Source organism: Tachyglossus aculeatus, chromosome 1 (genome assembly GCF_015852505.1).
Source record: "Tachyglossus aculeatus isolate mTacAcu1 chromosome 1, mTacAcu1.pri, whole genome shotgun sequence".
In the NCBI taxonomy this organism is placed as follows: domain Eukaryota; kingdom Metazoa; phylum Chordata; class Mammalia; order Monotremata; family Tachyglossidae; genus Tachyglossus; species Tachyglossus aculeatus.
Genome location: NC_052066.1, coordinates 156,380,985 through 156,407,185, shown reverse-complemented (window position 1 = coordinate 156,407,185; position 26,201 = coordinate 156,380,985). Strand labels below are relative to the sequence as shown.

The window sequence follows — 26,201 nt, the reverse complement described above, 5'->3', positions numbered from 1 at the left end:
CTCTAACTGTTATCATCCTCCCTGCTGAACCCAACTCTACCAACCTCGAGAGCAATTTTGACTCCCCTTTCTCAGCCCCTCCCTGCTTCCACAGGGTTGTCTTGCAAAATGGGAGCCATCCTTCCACTCTCCACCCTTCCCCTCCGCCCTCCCCTCCGATGCCCGGTTAAGATGCGCCAGGCTCAGCTAAGCTAGAAAACACTTAAGGAAGCGAGGGAGAGAAAAGGTTTGGAAGGCTGGGGGTTGGGGAGGAAGGTTGTCGTGCTTCATAAATCAGATTGTGGTGCAAATCCCCCAAAGATAGCAGTTGTGGCAGGGTTCTGAAGATTGGTGAGCAAGATGGACTATCCTTTTGTTTGTGACCTGGTGGGATGGACCAGAAACATTCTCTGCTGAGTGGCTGGCATTTCTTGACATCATCCAGGACTGTTTAAAGGCTGGTCAGAGACATGAGAGCACTTATTGCTTCCTGATACAGTCACTTTTCCATTTAGAAAACCCAAAGCTGCCCTTTGAGTGCCCAAGCCAATTTTGGTGGGCCCCAAAAGCATTAACGTAAATATTCAAATCTGGTCACCCTCGGCCATATGTCGGCAGCCTGCCCACCCCTTGTCCCTTCCACAAAATGCTGACCAAAACCTTCTGTCATCCTCTGAAGGCCCCCCTCACAACTTCCTGCAGCCCCTCAGGAAAGAGTCCAGCAGGATGGTAGGTTGGAATTCATTCAATTGTAAACTGAGGGCCAGGTACATGTGTCTCACTACTGCCGTACGCTCCTAAGGGCTTTATACAGTGCTTAGCACTCAATAGGTTTTCAATAAGTATCATGGGTTGATTGATTGATATCTTCCACAGCTTATGAAGATGCCTTCACCAAACTCCCAGAGAAATCCTCGCTCTGCAGGAGACACACCTGAGACTTGCAAGGGAGAGGCCGGTGGACAATGCGGTACCTTTAATGCTCAAAGGCTATGTCTGCCCGCAGCCTGTCTGGGGCCTGTCCTCCCCGGCTGCTACAGAAGAGAAGACTTCAGTCCCCAGGCCTTTGGTGGGAGATGTGTTTTGTGGCAAGGATTCTCCATCTTCTAGGATGGACAGTGGAACCAGAGGACGTAGTTCAGACAGCCAATGGTAAGTCCAGAAAATTCATTCCTACAGACAACTGATGGGTTTGGATCAATTTGAGGACAAAAGGCCTGTAATTATTAAACGGAAACTTGGGGAAAGTTGGTGGCACATCCCTAGACATTAGACTGTGAGCACCTTGTGGATAGGGACTGTATCTACCAACTCTATTGTATTGTGCTTTCCCAAGTGCTTAGTACAGTGCTCTGCTCATGGTAAGTGCTGAGTATATTCACTGACTGATTGACTGATGGATGTCGGCAAACATCTCATGGTTCTGCTTAGTGCTCACTGGTGCCTTCATTGGAGAAAGAACACCGGGCTAGATGGACAATTGGCCGGACTCAGTAGTGGCATGGTTCATGAAAAACTGAGTCGAGCTCAGAGGCTTCGGTCTCATGTGGAACCAGCCTCCGATTCTCACCATGGGGCCCATGGGGTGAGAAATAGCTCAGTGTGAGTAGTCCAGACTGACCTGGGTAATGGCTTCTCGGAGGCAAGACCCTCAAAGAGCCATTCCCAGACCTCAGACTGAGTCCGATGAAGGTGTTTCCAAGCGCTTAGTACAGTGCTCTGCACACAGTAAGTGCTCAATAAATACGATTGATGATGATTGATGATGACAAGGACGAGCAGTCCTCCTTCCCAAGGGAGCCACAAGTGTTGGCTTCCCAGTGCGAGCCCAGCTGCAGTCTAGACCAGCAACAGGAAGTTAACAGCCCCGGAGCAGCATAATAATAACAATGATAATAACCATAATAATAATACTAATGTAGTATTAGTATTTAATAAGCACTTACTATGTGCTAAGCCCTGAGGCAGAAACAAGGTAATCATATCAGACACAGTTTCTGTCCCAAATGGAACAGTTCTGAGAGGGAGAGAGAACAGGGATTTAATCTCCATTCTACAGATGAGGCATTTGAGGCACAGAGAAGTGGCTCCCCCAAGGTCACCCAGCAAACAAGAGGACAAACCAGGTCTAGAACCTAGGTCTCCTGACTCCCGGTTCTGTGCCCTTTCCACTAAGCCAGGCTGCTTTCCAAGCATCTCTGGAATCAGTGGCAGCATAGGGGATCCCTGGGGTTTCAGGGGCAAGGCTGTCTGGGGGTTCATTCAGGTTTAGGGACCCTGGAGTCCAGGCTCAGCTAGAGTCAGAGTCCACATGGGCTGGGCCAAGTCAGAACCCTGCAGGGTTCAGGGGAATCTCAGGAGGCCTCTAAGGGGCCCAGGTCTCTCTGGATGCCTTGGACTCTTCACCTCCCCACCCCGCCAAAATCTGGGGGTGGAGGTGGGGCTCAATTATCAATCACTTTGCCAAGAACAGTGCTCGGCACATACTAAGCGCTTAACAAATGCCATCATTATTATTTTTATTAATCATCTCCTCTCTTCTCCTTCCTCCTCCCTGTGTCTCTGGGGCCCGAGCTGAGAGCAGACCCCGTCTCCTGTTTACTTCTTGGCTCCTCCTCGGGGAGTTTGGGGCCTTGCAGGTTGTACCAGATCCTTTGTCCCTGAGCTGGGAGAGAGCAGAAGGGCAGACTTGGGCCTGATGGAGCCATGGAGTGTCTCCAGCCTCACACCAAGCAGCAACCAGCAGTGCAGTGACGCTTTAAATTTATTTAAGACTCTAAATCACACTTATAGACAGCAAGAAAGACTTCTCACCTTGTGAATGCTCCACCTGTTGGCTTGAGCCAAAGAGGTGCGAAGTCTTTATAAAACTTCTAAATATAGGAGGTCCCGGGACATATACTCAGGAGCTGTAGTTGGAGAATGGAAAAGAAAGTGCAGAGGGTGCCAGGGCTGAGAGCCTAAGGCGCATCAGAACCCCAATTAGGAGCACAGGAGAGAGTTTGGTCCCCGCAGCTCAGTAGCTTTGCTCTGGCCTTGGGCTCTAGTACAGTGCTCTGCACACAGTAAGCGCTCAATAAATACGATTGAATGAATGAATGAATGAATGGGCCTGTTAGAACAGAGCCCTCTTTTGATCCCAAATCTTGAGGAATGTGGGAGGGGCTGCTCTGAACCCCCTGGACTTCTGGATTCAGGATCGGAGCATGCGCATGGGCAGTTTAGTTGGCTCCCTCTGCACATGCTCCATCTACCTCCAGGACTGAATCCCAGTAGCCCTGGAGTTAGCAAGCCCCGGCTTCCTCTCCCACTCCTCCCTCTAGCTCTCACCCTCTGACCCTCGGGAAACTGTTCCTGCTCTGATGCAGTTTTAATCCAAAGGAGACCAAATGACGACCCCCACCTCTGTCCCTCCCAAACCATGGCAGTCTCAACCCCCAAGCCCCCATAGAAAGTGATAAAGTCTGCAGGGCCTCCCTTATCTCGGGAGATTGTCAACAAGAGGCTGGGAGCTGTCCCTCCAGGAGGGAGTGGGCATTCAACGATAGCAATCTGCTGATGAGGGACTCCCTTGGTCTCCCCCTGCCCCACACGGTCACTGAATCTGAAGTTCTTGCAGCCTCTGTAACCCAATGGTTTCCTGAGAAGAGAGCTAATGAATCCAGGTGACCAAACTGTTGTCTGTTTCTAAACCCTGAATCACCAGTAATTGAGGCGGACTGTAAGTCATTTTATTAGATTAAAATAAACATTGCTATCAAGAAACTTAATTAAAAGCAGCCGGGGATGTTTACAGAAAAGATTGGAGGGGAAACTAATGAAACCGAATGAATCACCTTGAAAATCACATGGTCTCTTCCTCAGGGACCTTACAGGTTGGTAAATGTTGCTGCTGCTGCTGGGTCTGATCATAAGGCAGGTAAAGGGGTATGTTTGCACTGGCCTCACATCATTCTCCTCTGTGTGCTCTGCACACAGTAAGTGCTCAATAAATACGATTGCTGATGATGATTCTCCTTCCATGGTGCAATCCACAGCTGCCATGTTCCCTTGGCATCATCTGGAATCAGCCTGCCCTGGGGCCAGGTCTGCCAGGGATCATCCGGTCCCAGCTGTGGTTGTCAATGGCATCAGTGAGGGCATCAGGTCCACGATTGCTGCAGCCACTCATTCATTCAATCGATTTATTGAGCACTTTCTGTGTGCGAAGCACTCTACTAAGTGCTCAGGAGAGTACAGTACAACAATAAACACATTCTCTGCCCACAATGAGCTTAAAACCTAGAGGGGGAGAGAGACATTACTATAAATAAATAAATTACTGATGCATATGTTAGTGCTGTGGGGCTGGGAGGGGTTGATGGATGAAGGGAGCAAGACAGGGTGATGCAGAAGGGAGTGGGAGAAGGGGATAGGAGGGTTTAGAGAAGGCCTCTTGGAGGAGATGTGGTTTCAGTAAGGCTTTGAAGGGGGTGAGAGTAAATGTCTGTCAGATATGAAGAGGGAAGGCATCCTGGGACAGAAGCAGGACATGAATGAGAGGTTGATGGTGAGAAAGGTGAGATCGAGGTACAGTGAGAAGGTTAGCATTAGATGAGCAAAATGCACGGGCTGGGATTTAGTAGGAGAGTAGTGAGGTAGGAAGGGGCAAGATAATTGAGTGCTTTAAAATCAATGGTGAGGAGTTTTTGTTAGTTGCAAAGGTGGATGGGCACCCACTGGAGATTCTTGAGTAGTAGGGAAACATGTTCTGAACATTTCTGTAGAAAAATAATCTGGGCAGCAGAGTGAATTATGGATTGGAGTGGGGAAGGGACAGGAGGCTTGTGACACAGGAAGGATGGTTGTGCTGTCTTCAGGGATGGGAAAGTCAGGGAGAGGACAGGGTTTGGACGGGAAGATAAGAAGTTTGGTTTTAGACACAAATTCGAGGTGACGGGAGGACATCCACGTAGAGATGCACTGAAGGCAGGAGGAAATGCGAGACTGCAGAGAGAGAGAGAGAGAGAGATCAGGGCTGATGATGTAGATTTGGCAATCACCCACCCAGAGTTGGTAGTTGAAGCCATTTGAGTAAATGAGTTCTCCAAGGGAATGGGTGTAGACAGAGAGTAACAGGGGCCCCAGAACTGAACCTTGAGGGACACCCACAGTTAGAGAGTGGGAGGCAGAGGAGGAGCCTGCAAAAGAGACTGAGAATGAGCCATCTTTTTTCTGAGAATCCAGTGGAAATCAAGGTGGGAAGTAGGTAGTAAGGATAATTATAATATCTATCAAGCACTTACTCCGGGCAGAACTCTGCTAGGTAACTGTTCTTATTATCATGGTATTTAAGTGGTTTCTATGTGTCAAGCACTATTCTAAGTCTCCCCCCTCAGACTGTAACCTTGCTATATTGCTATATTGTACTCTCCCAAGCACCTAATACAGTGATCTGTACTCAGTAAGCACTCAGTAAATACGATTGACCAAGTGCTGGGTTAGATAACAATACTAATAATTATGTTATTTAATTGCTTACTATTTGCCAGGTGCTGTACTAAGTACTGGGGTAGATACAAGGTAATCAGGTTGGACACAGTCCCTGTCCCACATGTGGCTCACAGTCTCAATCCCCATTTTACAAATGAGGTGACTGAGGCACGGAGAAGTGAAGTGACTTACCCAAGGTTATACAGCAGACAAGTGGCAGAGCCGGGATTAGAATTTATGACCTTCTGACACCCCTGCCCTTGCTCTATCCACTACACCATGCTCCTTCTCGAGTACAAGTTGATCATGTTGAACACAGTCGCTGTCACACTTCAGGATCTCAGTGTAAGAAGGAGGGAGAACAGATATTTAATCCCCATGTACAGTTGAGGAAATTGAGGCATGGAGAAGTTAAGTACAGGTGGCAGAGCTGGAATTAAAACCCAGGTCCTCTGACTTGCAGGCCCGCGCTCTTCCCATTAGGCCATGCTGCTCTTGTTCTGAGCTGGATACAAGATAGTAAGACAGATTGAATACTGTCCCTGTTGCACATGAAGTTCAAAATTCTAGCAACAGGGAGAGGAAGTAATCTTATCCTTGTTTTCCAGGTAAGGAAACAGGCACAGAAAGGTTGAGAGGCTTGTCTGTCTACACCACAGACAAGTGCCAGAGCTAGAGACCAGTCTCAGATATCCTGCTTCTCAGTCCTGTCATCTTTTCCATTAGGTTGTGCCCCTCTTCCTTCGGAAAAACCGGCCAGTAGACAACTGTTGCCAGTGACGCTGCCAGACCAGGCCTCAGGCCCTGCCCTCATTTGCTAGCTGCCTTCCATCGGCTAGCGTTCTGCACATAGTAAGTGCTCAATAAATATCATTGATTGGTGAGCCTGAGTTCCCCCTTCAACTGTCTCTGTCCCCTTCACAGCCTGAAGACTGTGTTTCCGTTGGCATTTTCCACTGCTGCTCTTCAGAATGAGAGGAGCTGTGCTGTATAATCAGTTCCTCTGCACAAATGGCAGTCCTGATGCCTCAGCCCTGAGACTCACCTGCCTTTCCCTCCAGGAGAATCCATCACTGCCAGTTTCCTAAGTGGAGCCTTTCCGTCCAAGGGAGAGCTCAGGTAGATGAGGAATTTGGTAATATTCATCCACTGGAGCTACTGGGGATGCAGAGCTGGAGAAGCTGGAGGCTGCTAATGCCCTTGGGTCTGGAGGGTTATGGGCTGGAATGGTGCAGGGTTGGAGTTGTGGGGAAGTCTTGCAGGACAGCTTCCATCCAGCAGAAGGGAAACAAGTAATAATAATAATTATGGTATTAAGCGGTTACTATGTGCCAAGCACTGTTCTAAGTGCTGGGGTAGATGCAAAGTGATCAGGTTGCCCCGTGTGGGGCTCACAGTCTCAATCCCCATTTTACGGATGAGGTAACTGAGGCCCAGAGAAGTTAAGTGACTTGCCCAAGGTCACACAGCAGTCAAGTGGCTTAGGCGGGATTAGAACTCACGACCTCTGACTCCCAACCCCGGGCTCTTGCCACTAGGCCATGCCAAAGTAGTTGAAAGGAGTACTAAGGGGAAGAATCAAGGCACATAAGGACCTAGGAAATATCAAAGTGAATCAGACCAGACTGTAGACTGCAAGCTCTTTGTGGGCAGGGAATGTGCCTACCAACTCAGTTGCACTGTACTCTCCCAAACACTTAGTACAGTGCCCTGCACACAAACAAAATAAATCTCATTGATAAACTAGGGATCTACATGGCCCACTACTTGGTCAATGATAAAGGCACGGAAGGCTGTTTGGAGGAGCTGTGCAATGTTGCCCTCCTGACATTTCACCCTTTGTGGCTCAGTGGGCCCCACAGAAGGGAACTTTTCGGTGCCACTGCACTTTGCTGTTTTGGGATGTGCTTTTATCTAAGTCTCCCACGGTTTGGCAGGGAGTTTTGTTAGACATAATTCAATAGAGTTGTTGGACAGGATCCCTGCCCACAAGGGGCTGAAAGTCTAGAGGAGGAAACAGATTTTAAATCGGCCAGAGAGCCGATACCAGCATTCATGTTGTGGGAAATGGATTTGAAAAAGCTTCCTGAATGCACTCGGTGAGAGGGAGTCAGGATCAGGACTGTATGTGCACGGATCAATCAATCAATCAATAGTATTTACTGTGTGCAGAGCACTGTACTAAGTGTTTGGGAGAGTATAATAGAGTTAATAGTCACGATTGGGTCTGACTTGATTGCCTTGCTTATCTACCCCAGCACTTAGCGCAGTGCGTGGTAAACAGTAAGGGCTTACCTAGACTGTGAGAAGCAGCATGGCTTAGTGGGTAGAGCATAATAAAAATAATATTGATATTTGTTGAGTGCTTACTCTGTACCAGGCACTGCCTGGGAGTCAAAAGGACCTGGGTTCTAATCCCAGCTCTGCCACTTGTCTGCTGTGTGACCTCGGGTCAGTCATTTCACTCCTCTGAGACTGTTACCGCATCTGTAAAATGGGCATTAAGACTGTGAACTCAGAGTGGGAACAGGGACTGTGTCCAACCTGATTAATTTATATTTACTCCAGTTCTTAGTACAGTGCCTGGCACACAATAAGATCTTAACAAATACCGTAAAAGATATCAACAACAACAACAAACCCTGTAAGTCCTACGTGTTAAAGGAACTGTGTCCGACATGATGACCTTGTATATATCCGAGCATTTAGAACAGTGCTTGGTACACAGTAAGCATTATCATTATTAATCATAATGCTTAAATGCCATAATTATCATTATTATTGTTCTTAAGATCCTTTCCCTCAAAGATCTTACAGTCTAGTAGGAATGACAGACCCTAAAAAAATCACAGGTAGGAGGAAGCAACAGAGTTTTAAAACGTGTATATAAGTGTTGTGGGGGTGAAGGGATTAATGCCTAAATGTTTAGGAGATATGGGAGTGCTGGAGTGACAGCAGAGGAGGAAATAGGATGGGGAGATGAGAGATCAATCAGGGAGTGCTTCCTGGAGGAGATGTAATTTCAAAGTTGCGGAAAGCGAAGGTCTTTTGGATATGATCCTGACATCAATCCCACAGGCCCCATTTCTGACTCCCCTTGCTATGGGAACTTGTATCCTGGTGGCACTTTTCCCGGATCAAAGGAGACCACCCAGCCTTCAGAAGCCTGAAAGCATCACTTGGCATGGGGTAAGGGCATCGTTGGCATCAATTAACAGCTGGAGGACCAGGGCAAATGAGCATCTGGCATGAAGTGAAGGAAAAGGAAGCAGCAACAGATACAAACGTGGCAGTGAAGCCTCTAGGCCGGGGGTGGTAAGCAGCCAGCAATGTGTCTGGGACCGAGCCTTGGCTCTCTCTTGCTGACCCTGCCCAGGCTGTGGTTATAGGCTCTACACTGTAAGTTCCTCGTGGACAGGGTACGTCTGCCAAATCTGTTATACTGTACTCTCCCAAGAGTTTAGCCTAGTCCTCTGCATACAAAAAGTGCTCAATACATGCAAGTGATTGATTGATTGATTGATTGTGCTTTAGCCCGTCTGTAGCCATGCCCACCTAGCACTGGACTGACCTCAGGCAAGGCTTGGTAAAGCGAGAAGCTGGGACGTTTTTCCCCAATCTCAAACAAATGCAGAGAAGTAGACTCCCTACCCTACAGTCAGAGGGGCCTGTTTGTTTTACTGGCAAAGGCAGAGTACCCAGATCAGTCCAAAACGGCTCATTCGGCCTCACTGACAACTCCTCATGCCTCTGAGGCAGGGGATGATTTCTGTCATGCCGATTTCATTCATTTTACACCCCGGCAGTTGGGGGTGGGAGGAAGAGCAATTTTTTCCTCATTTACAAGTTAATTGGCTCAACCCACAGCCCCAGTGGCAGAGCACATCAGCACCTGCACCAGATCTCCAGAGCAATAAGGGGATTTGCTATGGACCAGGCCATTGCTTTCCCAGTTCTTGTTTCTTTTGCTGGACATTCCCAAATTCATTCATTCAATCGTATTTATTGAGCGCTTACTGTGTGCAGAGCACTGTACTAAGTGCTTGGGAAGTACAAGTTGGCAACATATAGAGATGGTCCCTACCCAACAGCGGGCTCGCAGTCTAGAAGGGGGAGACAGACAACAAAACAAAACATATTAACAAAATAAAATAAATAGAATAAATATGTACAAGTAAAAGAAATAATAGAGTAATAAATACGTACAAACATACATATATACAGGTGCTGTAGGGAGGGGAAGGAGGTAAGGCAGGAGGAGGGAGAGAGGAAGGAGGGGGCTCAGTCTGGGAAGGCCTCCTGGAGGAGGTGAGCTCTCAGTAGGGTTTTGAAGGGAGGAAGAGAGCTAGCTTGGCGGTTGTGCGGAGGGAGGGCATTCCAGGCCCGGGGGATGACGTGGGCCGGGGGTCGACGGCAGGACAGGCGAGAACGAGGCACGGTGAAGAGGTTAGTGGCAGAGGAGCAGAGGGTGCGGGCTGAGCTGGAGAAGGAAAGAAGGGAGGTGAGGTAGGAGGGGGCGAGGTGATGGAGAGCCTTGAAGCTGAGGGTGAGGAGTTTCTGCCTGATGCGCAGATTGATTGGTAGCCACTGGAGATTTTTGAGGAGGGGAGTAACATGCCCAGAGCGTTTCGGCCCATTTCGGCCTCCCAAACCCCCTCCTCCCTTATATCATCTGTCCAGGCCTAACCTTTCCCCTGTGTCCCTCTACCCCTCTGTGTCGTCCCCCCCACTTTGGCCTCCCGGACTCCTTCCTCCCTTATATCATCTGTCCAGGCCTAACCTTTCCCCCGTGTCCCCCTACTCCCTATGTCCCCCCACCCCCGCCTCCTGGACTCCCTCCTCCCTTATACCCTTATATCGGGGAAGCAGCGTGGCTCAGTGGAAAGAGCCTGGGCTTTGGAGTCAGAGGTTAGGAGTTCAAATCCTGGCTCCGCCAATTGTCAGCTGGGTGACTTTGGGCAAGTCGCTTGACTTCTCTGGGCCTCAGTTCCCTCATCTGTAAAATGGGGATTAAGACTGTGAGCCCCCCCGTGGGACAACCTGATCACCTTGTAACCTCCCCAGCGCTTAGAACAGTGCCTTGCACATAGTAAGAGCTTAATAAATGCCATTATTATTATTATTGTCTGTCCAGGCCCAACCTACCCCCTGTGCCTGTCCATTTCGGCCTCCCAAACCCCCTCCTCCCTGATATCTGTCCGGGCCCAACCTGCCCCCGGTGTCCCCCTCCCCCCGGCCTGTCGGGGCTGCGGGAGGCGGCGGGGACGAGCAGAGAGATGCGGGGCCAACCCCCCTTCCCCCTCCCCCGAGCCTGGTGAAGAAGGAGGGAGCAGGGGGGCGGGGGCCTGGCTCCTGACATCATTTCCGAGGGGCCTGGGCAGCTATATAGCGGGGTGCGAGCTCTCCTCCTCCTCCTCCTCCCCCTCCTCCTCTTCTCCTCCTCGTCGTCGTCCTCTTGTCCCCCTCCCCTCCTCGTCCTCCTCCTCGGGTCGGGGTCTGGACCCCCCCCCCCCAGGACGGCCCCCAGGCTCCGGTGGCTAGTACAGCCGGCCGTGGGCCCCTAGGCAGAGCGCTAGGAGAAGGACGCGTCCCTCCCCTTACAGCCCGGCCCGGCCATGCCGTCCTCCTCCTCCTCCTTCTCCTTCTTCTCCTTCTTCGCCCTGGCCCTGCTGCTCGGGGCCCTGCAAGGTAAGGCGGGGGCCGGACCGGTCGGGTCCGGGGGCAGAGGGCCTGGAGTCCGGCCCTCCGTCCAGCCCCGGGCCGGAGCGGGCCCGGTCCCTCCCCCCCCCCCCACCCCCCCCCCCACGCCCCGGCAGCGCGCAGCCTTTCAGCACCGAGGACAGCGGCGGGCCGGGGCCCGGTCCCCGCTGGGCTCTCCGGGGCAGCCCGCTCCCGCCGCCAAGGTCAAGCAGGGATTGAAGGGCGCGACGACAAGGGGGAAGACGGGGGGCTACCCCGGAGTTAAGGCCGTCTGACTGATCCACAGTTCACGCTCTTCCCCCCCCCCCCCCGCCCCTCTTCCCACCCAGGTTTCTAGTCTCACTATCGCCCTTCTCTCCCTATCCCCTCTCTCCCCATCCTGCTCCTCTCTCCTCTTCTCGCTCCCCTCTCCCCTTTCAGCTCCTCTCTCTCCTCTTCCTGCTCCTCTCTCCCTTTCCTGCTCCTCTCACCTTTCAGCTCCCCTCTCTCCTCTTCCTGCTCCTCTGTCCCTTTTGTGCTCCTCTCTCCCTTTCCTGCTCCTCTCACCTTCCAGCTCCTCTTTCCTCTTCCTGCTCCTCTCTCTCTTCTTGCTCCTCTCTCTTCTTGCTCCTCTCTCCCCTTCCAGCTCCTCTCCCTTTCCTGCTCCTCTCTCTCCCCTTCCAGCTCCTCTCTCCCCTTCCAGTTCCTCTCTCCCCTTCTAGCTCCTCTCTCCTCTTCCTGCTCTTCTCTCTTCTTTCTCCCCTTCCTGCTCCTCTCTCTTCTTACTCCTCTCTCCCCTTCCTGCTCCCCTCTCCTTTTCCTGCTCCCCTCTCCTCTTCCAGGTCCTCTCCTATTCCTGCCCCTCTTCCCCAACTCCTGCCCTTTTTCAACTCCATCCCACTCGGCCTGCTTTTTCTACCTCCCTACCAAGCCCTGACTGATCCACAGTTCACACTCTTCTCCCCCCGCCCCTCTTCCCACCCAGGTTTCTAGTCTCACTATCGCCCTTCTCTCCCTATCCCCTCTCTCCCCATCCTGCTCCTCTCTCCTCTTCTCGCTCCCCTCTCCCCTTTCAGCTCCTCTCTCTCCTCTTCCTGCTCCTCTCTCCCTTTTGTGCTCCTCTCTCCCAGGAAACTGCAGCTGGTGGGTGACTGTGGACTTCTCTCGCCCTGCCTGGTTGTTCCCAAGGGGCCAGTGCTTTAACTGTCCGGTGTCCAACCAGTGCCCGGGGAGTTTCCAGTCACTGACCCCTGGGTGCTCCCACCGCTGAGAACTGGGGGACAGAAACTGTTGAGTTATTTACAGCTGGGAAAATCCCTCTGGCCCCTTGTCTCAGGAGTGGAGGGTGAATAAGAGCAGGGTGGGGCAAGCCGTGGGACAACTGGGGCAAGCCGTGGGACAACTGGGGCTGGGGACTTGGGGGGAACTGGGGCTGTGCTCGCTCAGGACCCAAGTTTTCTGGTTCAGTGTGCTGCTGGGCTCCTGGGGTCATACCAAAAATGACTCCCTCCTTTCCTTTCCAGCCATTGCACTCCCAGTGAGCGACCCAGTGAATACAGGGGACACAAAGGTAAGACATGGAGGGACTGGGTGAAGGGATTACAGTGGGGTGAATCTAGATAATAATAATGATGATATATGTTAAGTGCTTACTATGTGCCAAGCAGTGTTCTAAGCACTGAAGTACTGTTCTAAGTGAATGCAGAGCTCATTCCAAAACCAGTGTGTGTGTAGGCGTGTACACAGAGGCACTGCTCTTGGTCATTTGAAGGAAAATCTAGGAAGGCTCCAAAGTACAGACCACTCACTGCAGTAGAAATGGGAAGAGAATGATTAAAAAATCAAGAAAGGGCAAGTTAAACACAGCTTCCCTATTTAGCAGTTACAGAGGCGGGCAAGTAACAGAGTCATCAAAACAATCTGATTTCAAGATGCTGTCAGGGCTAGTGGCCTGCCTACAAGAGGAGAATGTGTGTGTCCTCTGTGAGTTCATCATTCCCCCTTTGATTGGGATTTCTCTGGCATTATTGTGGATTAGGTCAGTAGTTGCCCGGTGAAGTGAAAACTACGTGGGCAGGGAATGTGTCTACCAACTCTGTAATGTCGTATTCTTCCAAGCGTTTAGTACAGTGCTCCACACCCAGTAATAATAATGATAATGATGATGATGACATTTGTTAAGCACTTACTAAGTGTGAAGCACTGTTCTAAGTACTGGGGGGGATACAAGGTGATCAGGTTGTCCCACATGGGGCTCACAGTCTTCAGTCAGCACTCAATAAATACAATTGATTGATTCGTGTTTGTCATATTGCCTGCAAACAGCCCTGCTTCAGTCCTTTTTAAGGGCTCAACCTCAGGCTCAGCATGCTGAGGGCCCAAACCGCCAACACTGATGATGTTGATGAACATTATGTGATTTATAGAGAGCAGAAACATGTGAGTTACAAAGAGTCCTGAGTTCAGGTGCAATCAGTTTCCCAGAAAAGGCAGCTTGAAAGACATTTGGGCCTCTCCCACAGAGAGTTCATTAGGGGCAAATTCAGAAAAACCACCCATCTGCTGTGATGTGTGTGTATGTGTGTGCACGCGTGCGCGAATGGGCACATATGTGTGCTTGCGTGGGGTCTGTCACAGGACAGACTGGCTGTTGCCAAAATACCGCTGGGTTTACTTTACTGATTATTATTTTTAGAGAAGCAATGTGGCTCAGAGGAAAGAGACCGGGCTTTGGAGTCTGAGGTCATGGGTTCGAATCCCGCTCCACCATTTGTCAGCTGTGTGACTTTGGGCAAGTCACTTCACTTCTCTGTGCCTTAGTTACCTCACCTGTAAAATGGGGATTAAGACTGTGAGCCCCCCGTGGGACAACCTGATCACCTTGTAACCTCCCCAGCGCTTAGAACAGTGCTCTGCACATAGTCAGTGCTTAATAAATGCCATCATTATTATTATTATTATTGACATGTGCCTGGCCTGGCCTCCTAAATCAAGTCTGGATTGACCCTGAGCTGGTACTCTCCATTCCTGACAGGAACTTTCCCAGTCTGTCTTACTGGGCTTTGTTCTTGATATAGAAATCTTGTCCCAATCCTTGCTCTCAATTCTGCAGCTGGACCTCCTGTTTTGCCTTGGTCTTTACGCTCCTCTTTCCCTCCCACTGCAGCCTCTCTGAGTTCTTTCTCTCAGTTCCTTGAAATAATTCCTTGCTGGAAATCGGCATCATTGTCAATCAATCAATGATACATACTGTACCCAGGGGACCGTACAATACAACAGAGTTGGTAGACACGATCCCTGCCCACAACGAGCTTACAGTCAATCAATCAATCAATCAATCGTATTTATTGAGCGCTTACTATGTGCAGAGCACTGTACTAAGCGCTTGGGAAGTACAAATTGGCAACACAAATTGGCAAATTGTACAAATTGGCAACACAGGGCTTAGAGTCAATGATGACTCTAAGCCCTGACCCAGACTCCAGATTCAGCCATTCTCCTCCAGAAGCCCAGAGAAGCTCCTCTTCTCTGCATCCAGCACATGTCCATCCCTCTCTGCCCGTAAGGAGTAATTCCCCCGCCTCCTTCACCCCTGGTCCTGGGAAGAGTCTCAGAGCTCTTTCAGCGAATTGCCACCAGCTGTTCCTCCTTATTGCCCTAGCAGAGCCTGCATGGAGTTGGCAGGGACACTCAGCCTCTGGCGTTGCTTGGTGCAGCGCTGGCTCTGCAGTGGACTTTTTTTGTTTTTTTTTCTTCTACATTTTTTGGTTCGGTTGTTTTTTTTTCAGTTCTGCAGACTGTGCTCAAGGCAGCATTGGAACAGCTCGTTCTGCTGCTCATGCCCTCGTGAATTAACCGGTGGTTCAAACATCCATCTGGAGAGATGGTGGAGCCGGTTGGAACCCTGGTGCTGAGGCAGAACGGGTGCCCCATCCCCTTCCCTTACTCGCGGGGTGAAGGGATGATACTTTAGGGCTGTGAACTGTTCCCTGGGTACAGTTTGGGGGCTGATGCCACCCCTCTTTTGGAGTGGAAGAAAGGCACAGCACCGCCTGGACAGCCTTTCCTAGACTTGTTTCCCAACTCACTTGCCTACTCTTATCACTAACCTAGTGGAAGGAACATGGCCCTGGGAGGACATGGGTTCTAATCCCGACTCTGCCACAAGTTTGCTGTGTGACCTTGGACAAGTCACTTCATTTCTCTGTACCTCAGTTACCTCATCTGTAAAATGGGGATTAAGACTGTGAGCTCCATGTGGAACAGGGACTGTGTCCAACCTGATTACCTTGTAACTACCTCAGGGCTTAAAACAGTGCTTTGCACTTAGTAAGTGCTTAACAAATAATTATTATTATTATGCGGTGCGGTCAGACACTCTCAGCTACTGAGTATGGAAATTTTTTCCTCCCTCGCTGAGTTATTCCCTACCCCAGGATGAGCAGTTGTGGGGTCCCCTCTGACCACGGGGTCTCTCCCAGGGTGAAATGCAGGTTTGCTGGCCTCACCCTGCCCTCTCTGTTCCCTTTAAATCGTAATGTGCTGCTCTACAGCCCACAATCAAGTATTTTTCCACTCTTCTCTCCTGCTTCCAAAGCTTTATTTGACAGGAGTCTTGAGGTCCCAGCTCAGGGATTCCAGGCAATTCCTTTCCTCTCCCAACTCATTAGACCCGGCAGAGGTGAAATGTGGTTTCAGTGTCAGCAGACCAGCATGAGGGGTGATGATAACTGCACGCTATTCACTTCCCCAGTGGATACTGCTGACCCGGAACTGATCTGGCAGGTTGCTTTGGAGGTGTTAAGTTATAGCTGGGATCCCTTCCAGAAGCAGCTGTATTTCATGCTGGGGGAAGATCCAATTTCAAGTGTGTTAAGAAGTCAGTTTCCCTTGAGAAGAAAGGTGTGGAATCTGTGTGATGCTTTGGTATTTATCCCAAATTCAAACATTTAAGTTAATATTCCTTTGAATTTGAAGTCAGTTTCCCTGGAGAAGCAAGGTGTGGAATCTGTGTGATGCTTTGGTATTTATCCCAAATTCAAACATTCAAGTTAATATTCCTTTGAATTTGGCACCCTTTTTGGAGAGTTCTAAGACCTCCTTGATCTTGTTTTGACCTCACCCTATCTCTGAAGGGTTTGGGGGTTATTATCCCCAACTTCCAGACAGTAAAACTGAGGTGGAGAGGTTGAGTTGTCCATGGTCACACACACCAGGTGGCTAGGCTTTGCCTTTCTTAAATCTGCAGAACTTCAGGAGATGGAAAGAAAGCAAAGGTTTTTCCATGGAAAACGTTTTGTTTGTTTTAGCAATAACACCTTCATTACTGTGTGTCTAACCTACAGCCGAGCCCTGCTTCCCCAGGTGAAAACCCTCCATTGCAGCATTTCATGGGTATTTTGAAATTCTCTTCAGTAGCCAAGTTAATGAGCTTCATTAATAACGCTGTGGTGTTTCTGAACGGCTTAATTAGATGGGGAATCCACCTGCTACCCGAGGAAGCAAGGAGGCCACCAGCCCCAGCCAGTTCCTTTGTAGTCTTTTACCAGTTGGCTCTGAAGTCTGGTGCAGCTCCTTCCAGGGCACCAAGAGCAACACTAGCCTTGTGGTTAATGACAAACGTCTCATGGGTCCGGCTTTTTCCTAGCAACGAGGTCTGGGAATGCTTAGTCGTTCAATGGACCACCCCTCACCTCAGCCTGCTCGGGACCCACTCCACCCTGACAGTCTGGAGCCTTGCCATGTCACTTCTTTTTTTATGTTTTTTTTAAGCTCAAACTATGTGTCAGGCACTGTACTAAGCGTTTGGCTGGATACAGGCTAATTAGGTTGCACACAGTCCATGTCCCACATGGGGTTCACAATCTTAATCCCCATTTTACAGTTGAGGTAACTGAAGCACAGAGAAGTTGTGATTTACCCAAGGTCACACTGCTGCCCACATGGGGTTCACAATCTTAATCCTCATTTTACAGATGAGGTAACTGAAGCACAGAGAAGTGACTTACCCAAGGTCACAGAGCAGCCCACATGGGGTTCACAATCTTAATCCCCATTTTACAGATGAGGTAACTGAAGCACAGAGAAGTGACTTACCCAAGGTCACAGAGCAGCTCACATGGGGTTCACAGTCTTAATCCCCATTTTACAGATGAGGTTATTGAAGCACAGAGAACTGACTTACCCAAGGTCACACAGCAGCCCACATGGGGTTCATAGTCTTATTCCCCATTTTACAGTTGAGGTAACAGATGCACAGAGACGTTAAGTGACTTGCCCAAGGTCACATAGTGACAAGTGGTGGAGCCAGGATATCTTGGGATTTATCTGACTGCCACAATACTGTGATTCCCAATAGGCCCATGAGGGAATCCAGCTTTTTGCCTCGACGTGGGGAGCAGGAGTGTACTGGGCTGGAAAACCTGGCTGACACCAAAATATGTCCCTGGTCTCTGCTCCTCCTTCCCCCAGCTCCCCTTGAGGAACAGGTTCTCCTTGGAAAGCTCACATTACCCCTTTGCATCTTCCCAGGTGATGAAATGTATCGTGGAGGTCATTTCTGACACCCTGTCCAAGCCCAGCCCTCTGCCCATCAGTCCTGAGTGCTTGGAAACACTTCGAGGAGGTAAGCACAGGCAGGCACCTGGCTTTTGGAAGGACAGTCCAATTTCCCCTTCAGGGAACCTAACCCTGTAGCCCGTTTGCTTGTTGAAAACCTCTGCGGTCGAGCTGCCCTTCAGGGAATCTCTGAAGATCCGTCGGGGTGCGGGGAAGGGAAACTCTAAATCTCATTTTAGTACTGTTGCTTGGGCTCTCTGGTATGTACTTCAAAAAGAAATTCAGGGGTTTGGCTGTTTGGGTGAGAGAGAAGGATTGCAAATCGGGATGGAAATCTCCCTCCTGGCAGTCTTCCATAACAGTACTGCTTTGTTGCAGATGAAAGGATAATTTCGATCCTCCGTCATCAAAATTTGCTTAGAGAGCTTCAAGAACTTGCATTACAAGGTATGGTGTGGCAATTTCTCATCAATACTTAAAAAAAAAAGTCTTCTCCTCCGGTTTGGTGAGGTCTGTCCCAGCGGTGTGGGCTGTGCTCTTGGGGAAGGCACCTGGATGTTTGGACAGGTGACCTACACTGATAACCTACCCCAGTCCTGCTCTCCTCACCCTCCTATCCTCAACCGGGCCCCCATTTCAGGCCCCTCCAAGACAAGAGAGCCTGGAGGAGGGCTGCCCCAGCAACCCTCCCCCTCCCCCAAACACCCTCCTAGTCATATTAGCATTCATTAAGCAAACTGTTATTTGCCCCTTGTCAGAGAGGACAAAGAGAGAAGAGGTGAGAAAAGCAAGGGACAGGAAGACAGGGGAGGGATGTGTGTGTGTCTCTCTTTTCCCAACATGATGTGAGACAGAATGAGAGGGGAGGGAGCTCTTAAAGTGATAAGAAGACAGGGGAGGGGGAACAAGGAGGGTGCCCCCCCATCTCTCTCTCTCTCCCTCTCTCTTTCACCCACCCACTCATTAGAGCCACTAACCTCTGCCTCCCTAAACCTAGGCTCTTCCTGTTGCACTGCTCTGGACTATCTTCTAAGTCAATGCACCTTCAGCTTCACATATATAACATCAACCACAAACCCTGCTCTTAATCAATGAGTACTATCTACTGAGCATTTACTATATGCAGAGCACTGTAATACCTGCCCCGCAAAACACCACAGGTAGGGTAAGAGGAAAAAAGCTGTCTGCCGTAGAGCAATTGGCTCACATGTATCACTGATTTTGTGGCTCCTTCTACACACATGTAGAGGGGCATTTGATCATTTACAAAATGCTCCTATGATTGTTCAGGCTGAGCACTTTCTGCAGGAAGAACACAATCCATAAATATTCCACATTCAAGGCAGGGAAGAGGGAAACTGTGATACAAGAAAAAGTGAGGGAATATTGTTTAAACTAGTAGCCTTAATTGAGATCTGACATGACCTTGGTAAATTTTCCGATTGACTGTCCAGCCCTGCTTTAGGTGGCCAGCAATCTCTTGCTTCTGTGACTGCTGTCCCCTAAGGGAGGCAGAGGTGAAAAGTGGGGCACTTAGCAAATACAATTGTTAATAACAATGTTCCCCTCAGATCCACCACACTCATTCATTCATTAAATCATATTTATTGAGCACTCACTGTGTGCACAGCACTGTACTAAGCACTTGGGAAGTACAATTCAGCAACTGATAGAGACAAGCCCTACCCCGCCTAAGGGCCATCCTTATATGCCACTTCCAAAGACCATCAGCTAACCTCCCCGGATTTCATCCCATCAGTTGATCAATCAATTAATGCTATTTATTGAGCACTTACTGTGTGCAGAGCACTGTGCTAAGCACTTGGGACAGTGCAATACCACAAAATTGGTAAGACACGTTTCCTGCCCAACAACATTATTAATTGAAGCTGCCTACTCTGACTTTCATCATTTTCTTCTATACCTCTATTTTTCAGCCTATTTGTGTGTTTGCAATTTGTGTCTGCTGGCCTTCTCATTTACACGGTCTCCTGATTGAAGGCAGAGAACATCTCCTCCTTGAAGGCAGGAGCATGCCCTCACTTCTGCTATGTATTTCGAACCACTTAGATGTACTGTATGCTGTCTCCTCTGAAGAGTTTGGGTGGTTTTCTGGCAGTGTTGCTCCTTTTGAAGAGGTTCCTTCTCTTGCACTTTCTTCTAGCTGGGCTACTGTTCTCATTTATGAACTTAAAGTTATTCACTTCAGGCCTAGTGGGGCCGCTTGCTCCTCCCTCATCACCATGTAGAGTAATAGAGAGGAGACAAGAAAGACATGCCTCAGTAAGAATCTGGATATTCCCAGGGAAATTGAGGGAGGGGAGAGGTAGCAAAGTAAGTGGGTGAAGGGGGAAAAAAAAACTTTTTTGAATGAGGAGGGCCCTGGGTCTCTTCATCGATTGCTCCGACGTACATAGTTCAATACATAGCAAGCCTTTCTGTCTTCTGCTCCTCATTCTCTGGGAATGACTGTTATACTGTACTCTCACAAGTGCTTAGTACAGTGCTCTGTACACAGTAAGTGCTTGATAAATATGATTGATTGAATGACTTTGTGGTGGAAGATGATCTTGCTGGGACTTTGTAAACAGAGTGAAGCTTCTTCTGCAGAGCTTTCTTGGCAGGAGTAGGGCTGCAGTTCTCCACTTCAAACTCATCTCCCGAACTAAACCTAAATATTTTTTTTGTCCCGATTTTATTGGCATTCTCCAAATTTGACAGTGTGTTGTTGGTGGGGTATCTGTTTCTCTGTATGTCAGATTTTCTGGGGCACGTGATTCACCGCTCGAAGTAAAGAACTTCCAGACCCAGAGCTCAAATCTTTGTCTTGCCCCCTCACCCCTGCCTAACCAGGTGCCAACGAGAGGAAGCAGCAGCAAAAGAAAAACAGCGATTTTGAAGAAGAACTTTCCGAAGTCCTCGAGGGCCAGAACGGGGCAACTAGTCCGGGTAAGGGTGAGACTAGCCTCCCAAGCCGTGCCACAGCACAGATCTGGCTAATACAGCTCTCCTATTCACTGATCCTCCTTGTCTGGGCTCTTCCTTGGGAAGGCTGGGTGGAGGGAAGTGGGGAACCTCCAGGTTAGACTGTCATAAGTCCGCATGACCTGCAAGGAGCAGGTCTTAAACTCCACCATCTTTTCTGAAATCAGTACTACGTTCAGTGGCACAGTTTGCTAATTAGGCTGATCCCTGGGTCGACGAGGATGCCTTGGACAGGAAAAGTGGGCAGAGTTGAATTGGATTCAAAATGCCCGTCTTCGCTCTGGTCTTTCCTTTTTTCTAGGCCAGGAGGCAGGGCCAGAATCTTCTAGCCAGCAGGGGATTTACATATTTGGCCACTTCTGAGGCGGGGAAAAATATTCCGGCCCCTCTCATGGCATTCAGAATGGTGTCATATGGGAGTGCTCCCAAACCCTCAAATGTAGAGTGTTTTGCTGTCCCCTCACTCTTCTGCTCCAGTGCTCCCCTCCTGGGTCCTTGTTCTACTGAGCCTCGCCTCCAACTTGGGCAGAAGGAAGCAGGTCCTTTGAACTGCCCCAAGGTTAGCTGCCTCCCTTGCCTGCCTCTCATGAATTTAGGCCAAATGGCTATTTCAACCTGTTAGCCTACGGGCAAGCCTTGGTTATGGCTTGGTTTGAAAACACAGGCTAATTAGTATGTGGGTGGAGGGAGGAGATGAAAGAGGGTGGTCAGATGTAGACAGCCTGTCAGGTGTAGATGGCCTCCTATTTAATAATGCCTCTATTCTACAGAAAAATAAACTGAGGCCCAGAGAAGTCAGGTCACTTGCCCAAAGGTCACACAGAGACTAGGTGACATGCAGGCCTGCTAGCATCTAGGTCCATCTCTGAGTTCAACTATTGAACTGCTAGATTATGATGATGTGCATTTTTTTTTTGCTCTGGTAAACTGGATGGAGCGTTTATAAAAATTTCTTGTGGTCTCGTACCATCTTCTTGGTGGATGAACATATTTATACCTTGTGAAAATCCAGTGCCTCAACTGAAAACAGGGGAATCAATTTCAATTTGGTCATTCAAGTCACTCGCAGAGACTTGCATATTGGGGTGGGAGGTTGGAGTGGGTGGGCAGATGCCCCTCCAGGCAACTAGACTGCCTTGCCTTTCAGAGAGAAACACAGACTTGCAGTGGGGTTAATTTTGTCCTCTCCATCCAGCAGAACCATCCACGGAAAGCCCTGCTGAGGTTCCCGACGAAGCGGCCACAGCAGAGATGAGCCCGAGAGATTCCTTTGAGGAGGCTGAGAAGAACGGTGTAGAGGGAAAACAGCTCTGGCCCCAGGGAGCCGGTCCTGAGGAGGAGGAGGAGGAAGATGATGAGGAGGGAGAGCTGGAGAGCAATGAGATCACGGAGGATCCAGAGGTCGAGAGACGTCAAGCCTCAGACAACCACATTAAAGATGATCTTGAGCCAGCAGAGAGGCCTGAGCAGGAGCCCGGAGAAGGAGGGAAGGATCACCAGCTGGGAGCCACCCAAAAGGGCCAGGAGCTTGAAGACGATGAGGAGGAGGAAAGGGAGAAGGGAATCAATCCCCAAAATGACCTGGAGGAGAGCAGAGAGCTAGAAGAGCTAGCTCAGAAGAAACAGGCTGGAGATAAAGAAATCTCTGAAGAAGTTCTTAAAGGGGCAGTCACGTCCAGCACAACCCTTGAAGAGAATGAGAAGATTCAAAGGGAGGACAGTGCGTATATGATTCCTTTGGAAATCTTGTCTCCCCCTGCCCCCACCCCAAGTAAATCTGGGAATACATGCTTGCCTGCATCTGTATCAATTTTCATCTAATCTTCATGTGTTTCAAAAGATGGCCAGTGCCCCCAATACTGATGATGTCCCAAGATAGCCTAAAGTAAGGGGAAAAGTCTATTAATTCCCTACAGTCAGCTTTGGGAGAACCAGGACAACAGGAATAATAATAATAATAATAATTACGGTATTTGTTAAGCTCTTATGTGCCAGACACTGTACTAAGCACTGTAATAATTAGCATCCCCCTGGGACCAAATCAAAAGGCCTATGTTGGCGATTACTTCAATCCCTGCCCGGAACCCAGCTGTGAGTACTGTGTGGATGAGGGACCGTGTTTGATTTGATTGTATCTTATTAACCCCAGTGCTTGGCATACAGTAAATTCTTCACAAATACCACTATTATTATTATTATTTAACAACAATAATAATAATAACAACCACCCAAACCTTTATCCAGTGTTCCTCCCAGGCACTCAACTTTGGTGACATCACCAACAAGCAAGGTATGGTTTCAACATGAGCCACTGGGGTAGGCCACAGAGCAGAAAGCTGGCCCCAAACAACCGTTACCTAAGAAATGAGAGTGATCTCCAAGATGCCCACATTACAAAAAAGGTGTCACCCACACATTTTCCCCCACCGGGCTGAAATTCTTTTCTTTGTTTTCCTCCCACGATGCTTCAGGTCTCCATGAGGCTTCGGATTTGGGTAGAGAAGAGAAGAGTAGCGAAGAAGAAGATAAATCCCAGGAAGGAAAAGTGGAACGCCGTCAGCCCGAGGTGGGAGACATGGCAGCTGACAATCTCTTTCCTTCAAGGGGGAGCAGGAACCAGGAACCGGGGAGTGAGGCTTCTAGGGAATGGAGAGATGCCAAGAGGTGGAACAAGATGGACGAGCTGGCAAAGCAGCTGATGGCTAAGAAAAGGGCAGAGGAAGAAGACAGTGAAGAGGAGCCAGATCGGTCCATGAAACTCTCCTTCAAAACCCACAAATATGACTTCGGAGAGGCCGGGAGGCCGAAGAAGCACCACTCCAAGGAGGAAGGCCTGGAGGCCGGGCTCCCGCTCCCTGAAGACAAGAGAGATGAAGAAGGAAGTGCAAACAGAAGGACAGAGGTGGGTGTTGGCTGGGAGACTGGGGGTGAGGGGGCAATCTCCGGAGCACACACGTAGTTCTCCAGGCACTTTGGGAGGGTTAGGGAGGTGCTGCTATCAGGTTGGCCTTTCCCACCCTCAGACACGGCCTGAACCAGGCCCGGAACATCGGGGTGGGTGGCTCTGAGGAAGAGATGGGGTTAGTCTGTTGGCCTCACTCCCTACAAGAGAATCAGAGGGAAGGAGAAGGCATGGTACCCTCCATCCCCCCAACTGCCATGTGGCATTGTCTGACCCCACAGGGTAGTAAGGACTGTGCCTGAACAATTCTGGGGAACACATGTCACCCAGAGTTCCTCAAGTTCAAATGTCCCCCTGAGCTGCTCCAACAGGGGGGAGCCAGTCAGAAAATGCTGACTTTACCAATCAACCATATTTATTGAGCACTTACTGTGCATAGAGAACTGTACTAAGTGCTGGGAAGAGTACAATGTAACAGATTTGGTAGACAGGTTCCCTGCCCACAATGCCTTTGCACATTCAAAGCCCCTTTCCTCCAATCCCTATCTGGCAGAAAGGTCAGTCAGCCTTTTTCCTGGAGGGGCAAGAAGGGGTCGCGGGGGGTGGGGGTGGGGAGATTCATTCATTCATTCATTCATTTGTATTTATTGAGCGCTTACTGTGTGCAGAGCACTGTACTAAGCACTTGGGAAGTACAAGTTGGCAACATATAGAGACGGTCCCTACCCAACAGTGGGCTCACAGTCTAGAAGGGGGAGACAGAGAACAAAACATTAACAAAATAAATAGAATGAACATGCACAAATAAAATAGAGTAATAAATACGTACAAACATATATACAAGTGCTGTGGGGAGGGGAAGGAGGTAAGGTGGGGGGGATGGGGAGGGGGAGGAGCGGGAGAGGAAAGAGGGGGCTCAGTCTGGGAAGGCCTCCTGGAGGAGGTGAGCTCTCAGTAGGGCCTTGAGATGCACTAAAGCCAGTGGAAGAGTCACAGAGGCAGGGGACTGTGCAAGATTAACTTTTTTGTTTCAATTGTAGAATCCCACGACTGCCCTGGTCAAAGGCTGGCTTGGGTGGTCGGGGTGGGGAGGTTTGTTGTGTGTGTGCTTCCACTCTTATTTCAGGCTCCTTTTCCCTTCCATCAGGATCAAGAGCTGGAAAGCCTGGCCGCGATTGAGGCCCAGTTGGAGAAAGTTGCCCACAAGCTCCACCAACTGCGGCGGGGCTGAGCCTGCGGGCCCAAGACCACACCGAGTCCCAGTATACACTCCTCCTCTTACACTGCTTTCTCACTTCTCGACTGCGATAACGCTGGAGCAGAGGTGTTTCCCGTAGGAAGCCGGGGTATCTGAAACCCCAGGGGCTTCGCTCGCTCTTAGAGCTGCACACTTCATCTGCTTCTTCCTCGATTGTGGGCAGGGCCAGATCATGCTGGCTGCCTGGGGGCCTTGGATTGTGTCCCGGGCTCCTCTCCCCGCCTGCATTTTGTGTGTTGGGGTTTGGTTTCTTTTTCTTTTTTGGTTTTTAAAGATAACGACAGGACTTTCTAGAACGTTTCACTTATACTGTTAGATTCACTGAAAACTGCAATAACTTGTTATCTTTTGATGAATAAAGCTAAGAATTCTTGACTAATATATTCTATATAAAATTTATCTAAAGAAAAATAAACCACCTCTGGGCTCCTTTCCTTCCTTCTACACTCTGTTTTTCCTCCTAGGGCTGGCGCTGGCCGGGGGCGGGGTTTGGCAGGTACAAGCATCCAAGGCCTGAAATTGGAGGGGGAAAAGCCCCCCCATCGATGATGATAATGATGGTACTTGTTAAGTGCTTACTATGTGCCAAGCACTGTTCAGTTCGCAGAAAGTGAGGAGCTCATTCCTTTTCCTTGTAATAACCACTCCGCCTCCTTGAGGTGTTAGTCACTCGGTGGCCTATCCTACTTCCTCAAAGATGGTCACCAGTCTCTCATGAAGCAAAAGCGCAAAGGTGCACTTAACTAGCCCAGAGCCAGCAGAAGAAACAGAACTCAAATTTCTCCCTCCCAAACCTCTAATCCCTCGGCAGCAGTCTCAGGCACTGCTTGAGGTGTGTAAGAGATCAGAACATCAACACCAACAAATTTTGAAGCCTGACAAGCTTCAAAAAAACACCATTTTTCCCGTGGCTACCTGGAGGGTGGAGATGATGGAGGAAGTCATTGGCAGGCGGCTTTGCTCCTTTCTTCAGCTACAGGGCCACTGGCTTCGGTGATCGCTGGAGGCAGGTAGTTCCTAGTTTACCTTCCAGCCAGGAGTGGAGGTTCCAGCAGTCAAATTGCTTCACTTTCTTCAGGACTGAACTCTTGGTTCCTTAGACTGAAGATTTGAGTGAGATCTTGAAGGTGGCCCAAGAGGTGCCCAATGGCTTCTGGTACTGATTTCAATCAATCATATATATATATATAGAGAGAGAGAGCTCTTACTGCATGCAGAGCACTGTACTAAGTGCTTAGGAGAGTACAATACAATGGACACATTCCCTGCTCACAAGAAGTTTACGGTCTAGAGAATTGAAAAGGTTAACTCATCACCCCTACCAGGGAGAGACTGTGTTTAATTTGCTGTGAAAGACACTCACCTTCA

The 26,201-nt window shown here is 49.4% G+C and overlaps 1 protein-coding gene across 3 annotated transcripts; it reads left to right on the top strand.

Annotated features, from left to right (window-relative positions):
* The first annotated feature begins 10,923 nt into the window (after positions 1–10,923).
* CHGA (chromogranin A) lies at positions 10,924–25,212 on the top strand. 3 transcript variants are annotated; one of them, XM_038749848.1, is made up of 8 exons: positions 10,924–11,139; positions 12,654–12,700; positions 17,662–17,755; positions 18,067–18,135; positions 20,542–20,637; positions 21,872–22,444; positions 23,145–23,575; positions 24,723–25,212. In XM_038749848.1, exons 1-8 carry the CDS (start codon positions 11,067–11,069, stop codon positions 24,804–24,806), a joined length of 1,467 nt encoding a protein of 488 aa, XP_038605776.1. In that variant the 5' UTR covers positions 10,924–11,066; the 3' UTR covers positions 24,807–25,212. The 3 variants fall into 3 exon arrangements, with proteins under 3 accessions (XP_038605776.1, XP_038605775.1, XP_038605777.1); XM_038749847.1 differs by having other exon boundaries at positions 21,869–22,444; XM_038749849.1 differs by having other exon boundaries at positions 10,925–11,139; positions 21,869–22,393.
* Positions 25,213–26,201: the final 989 nt, after the last annotated feature.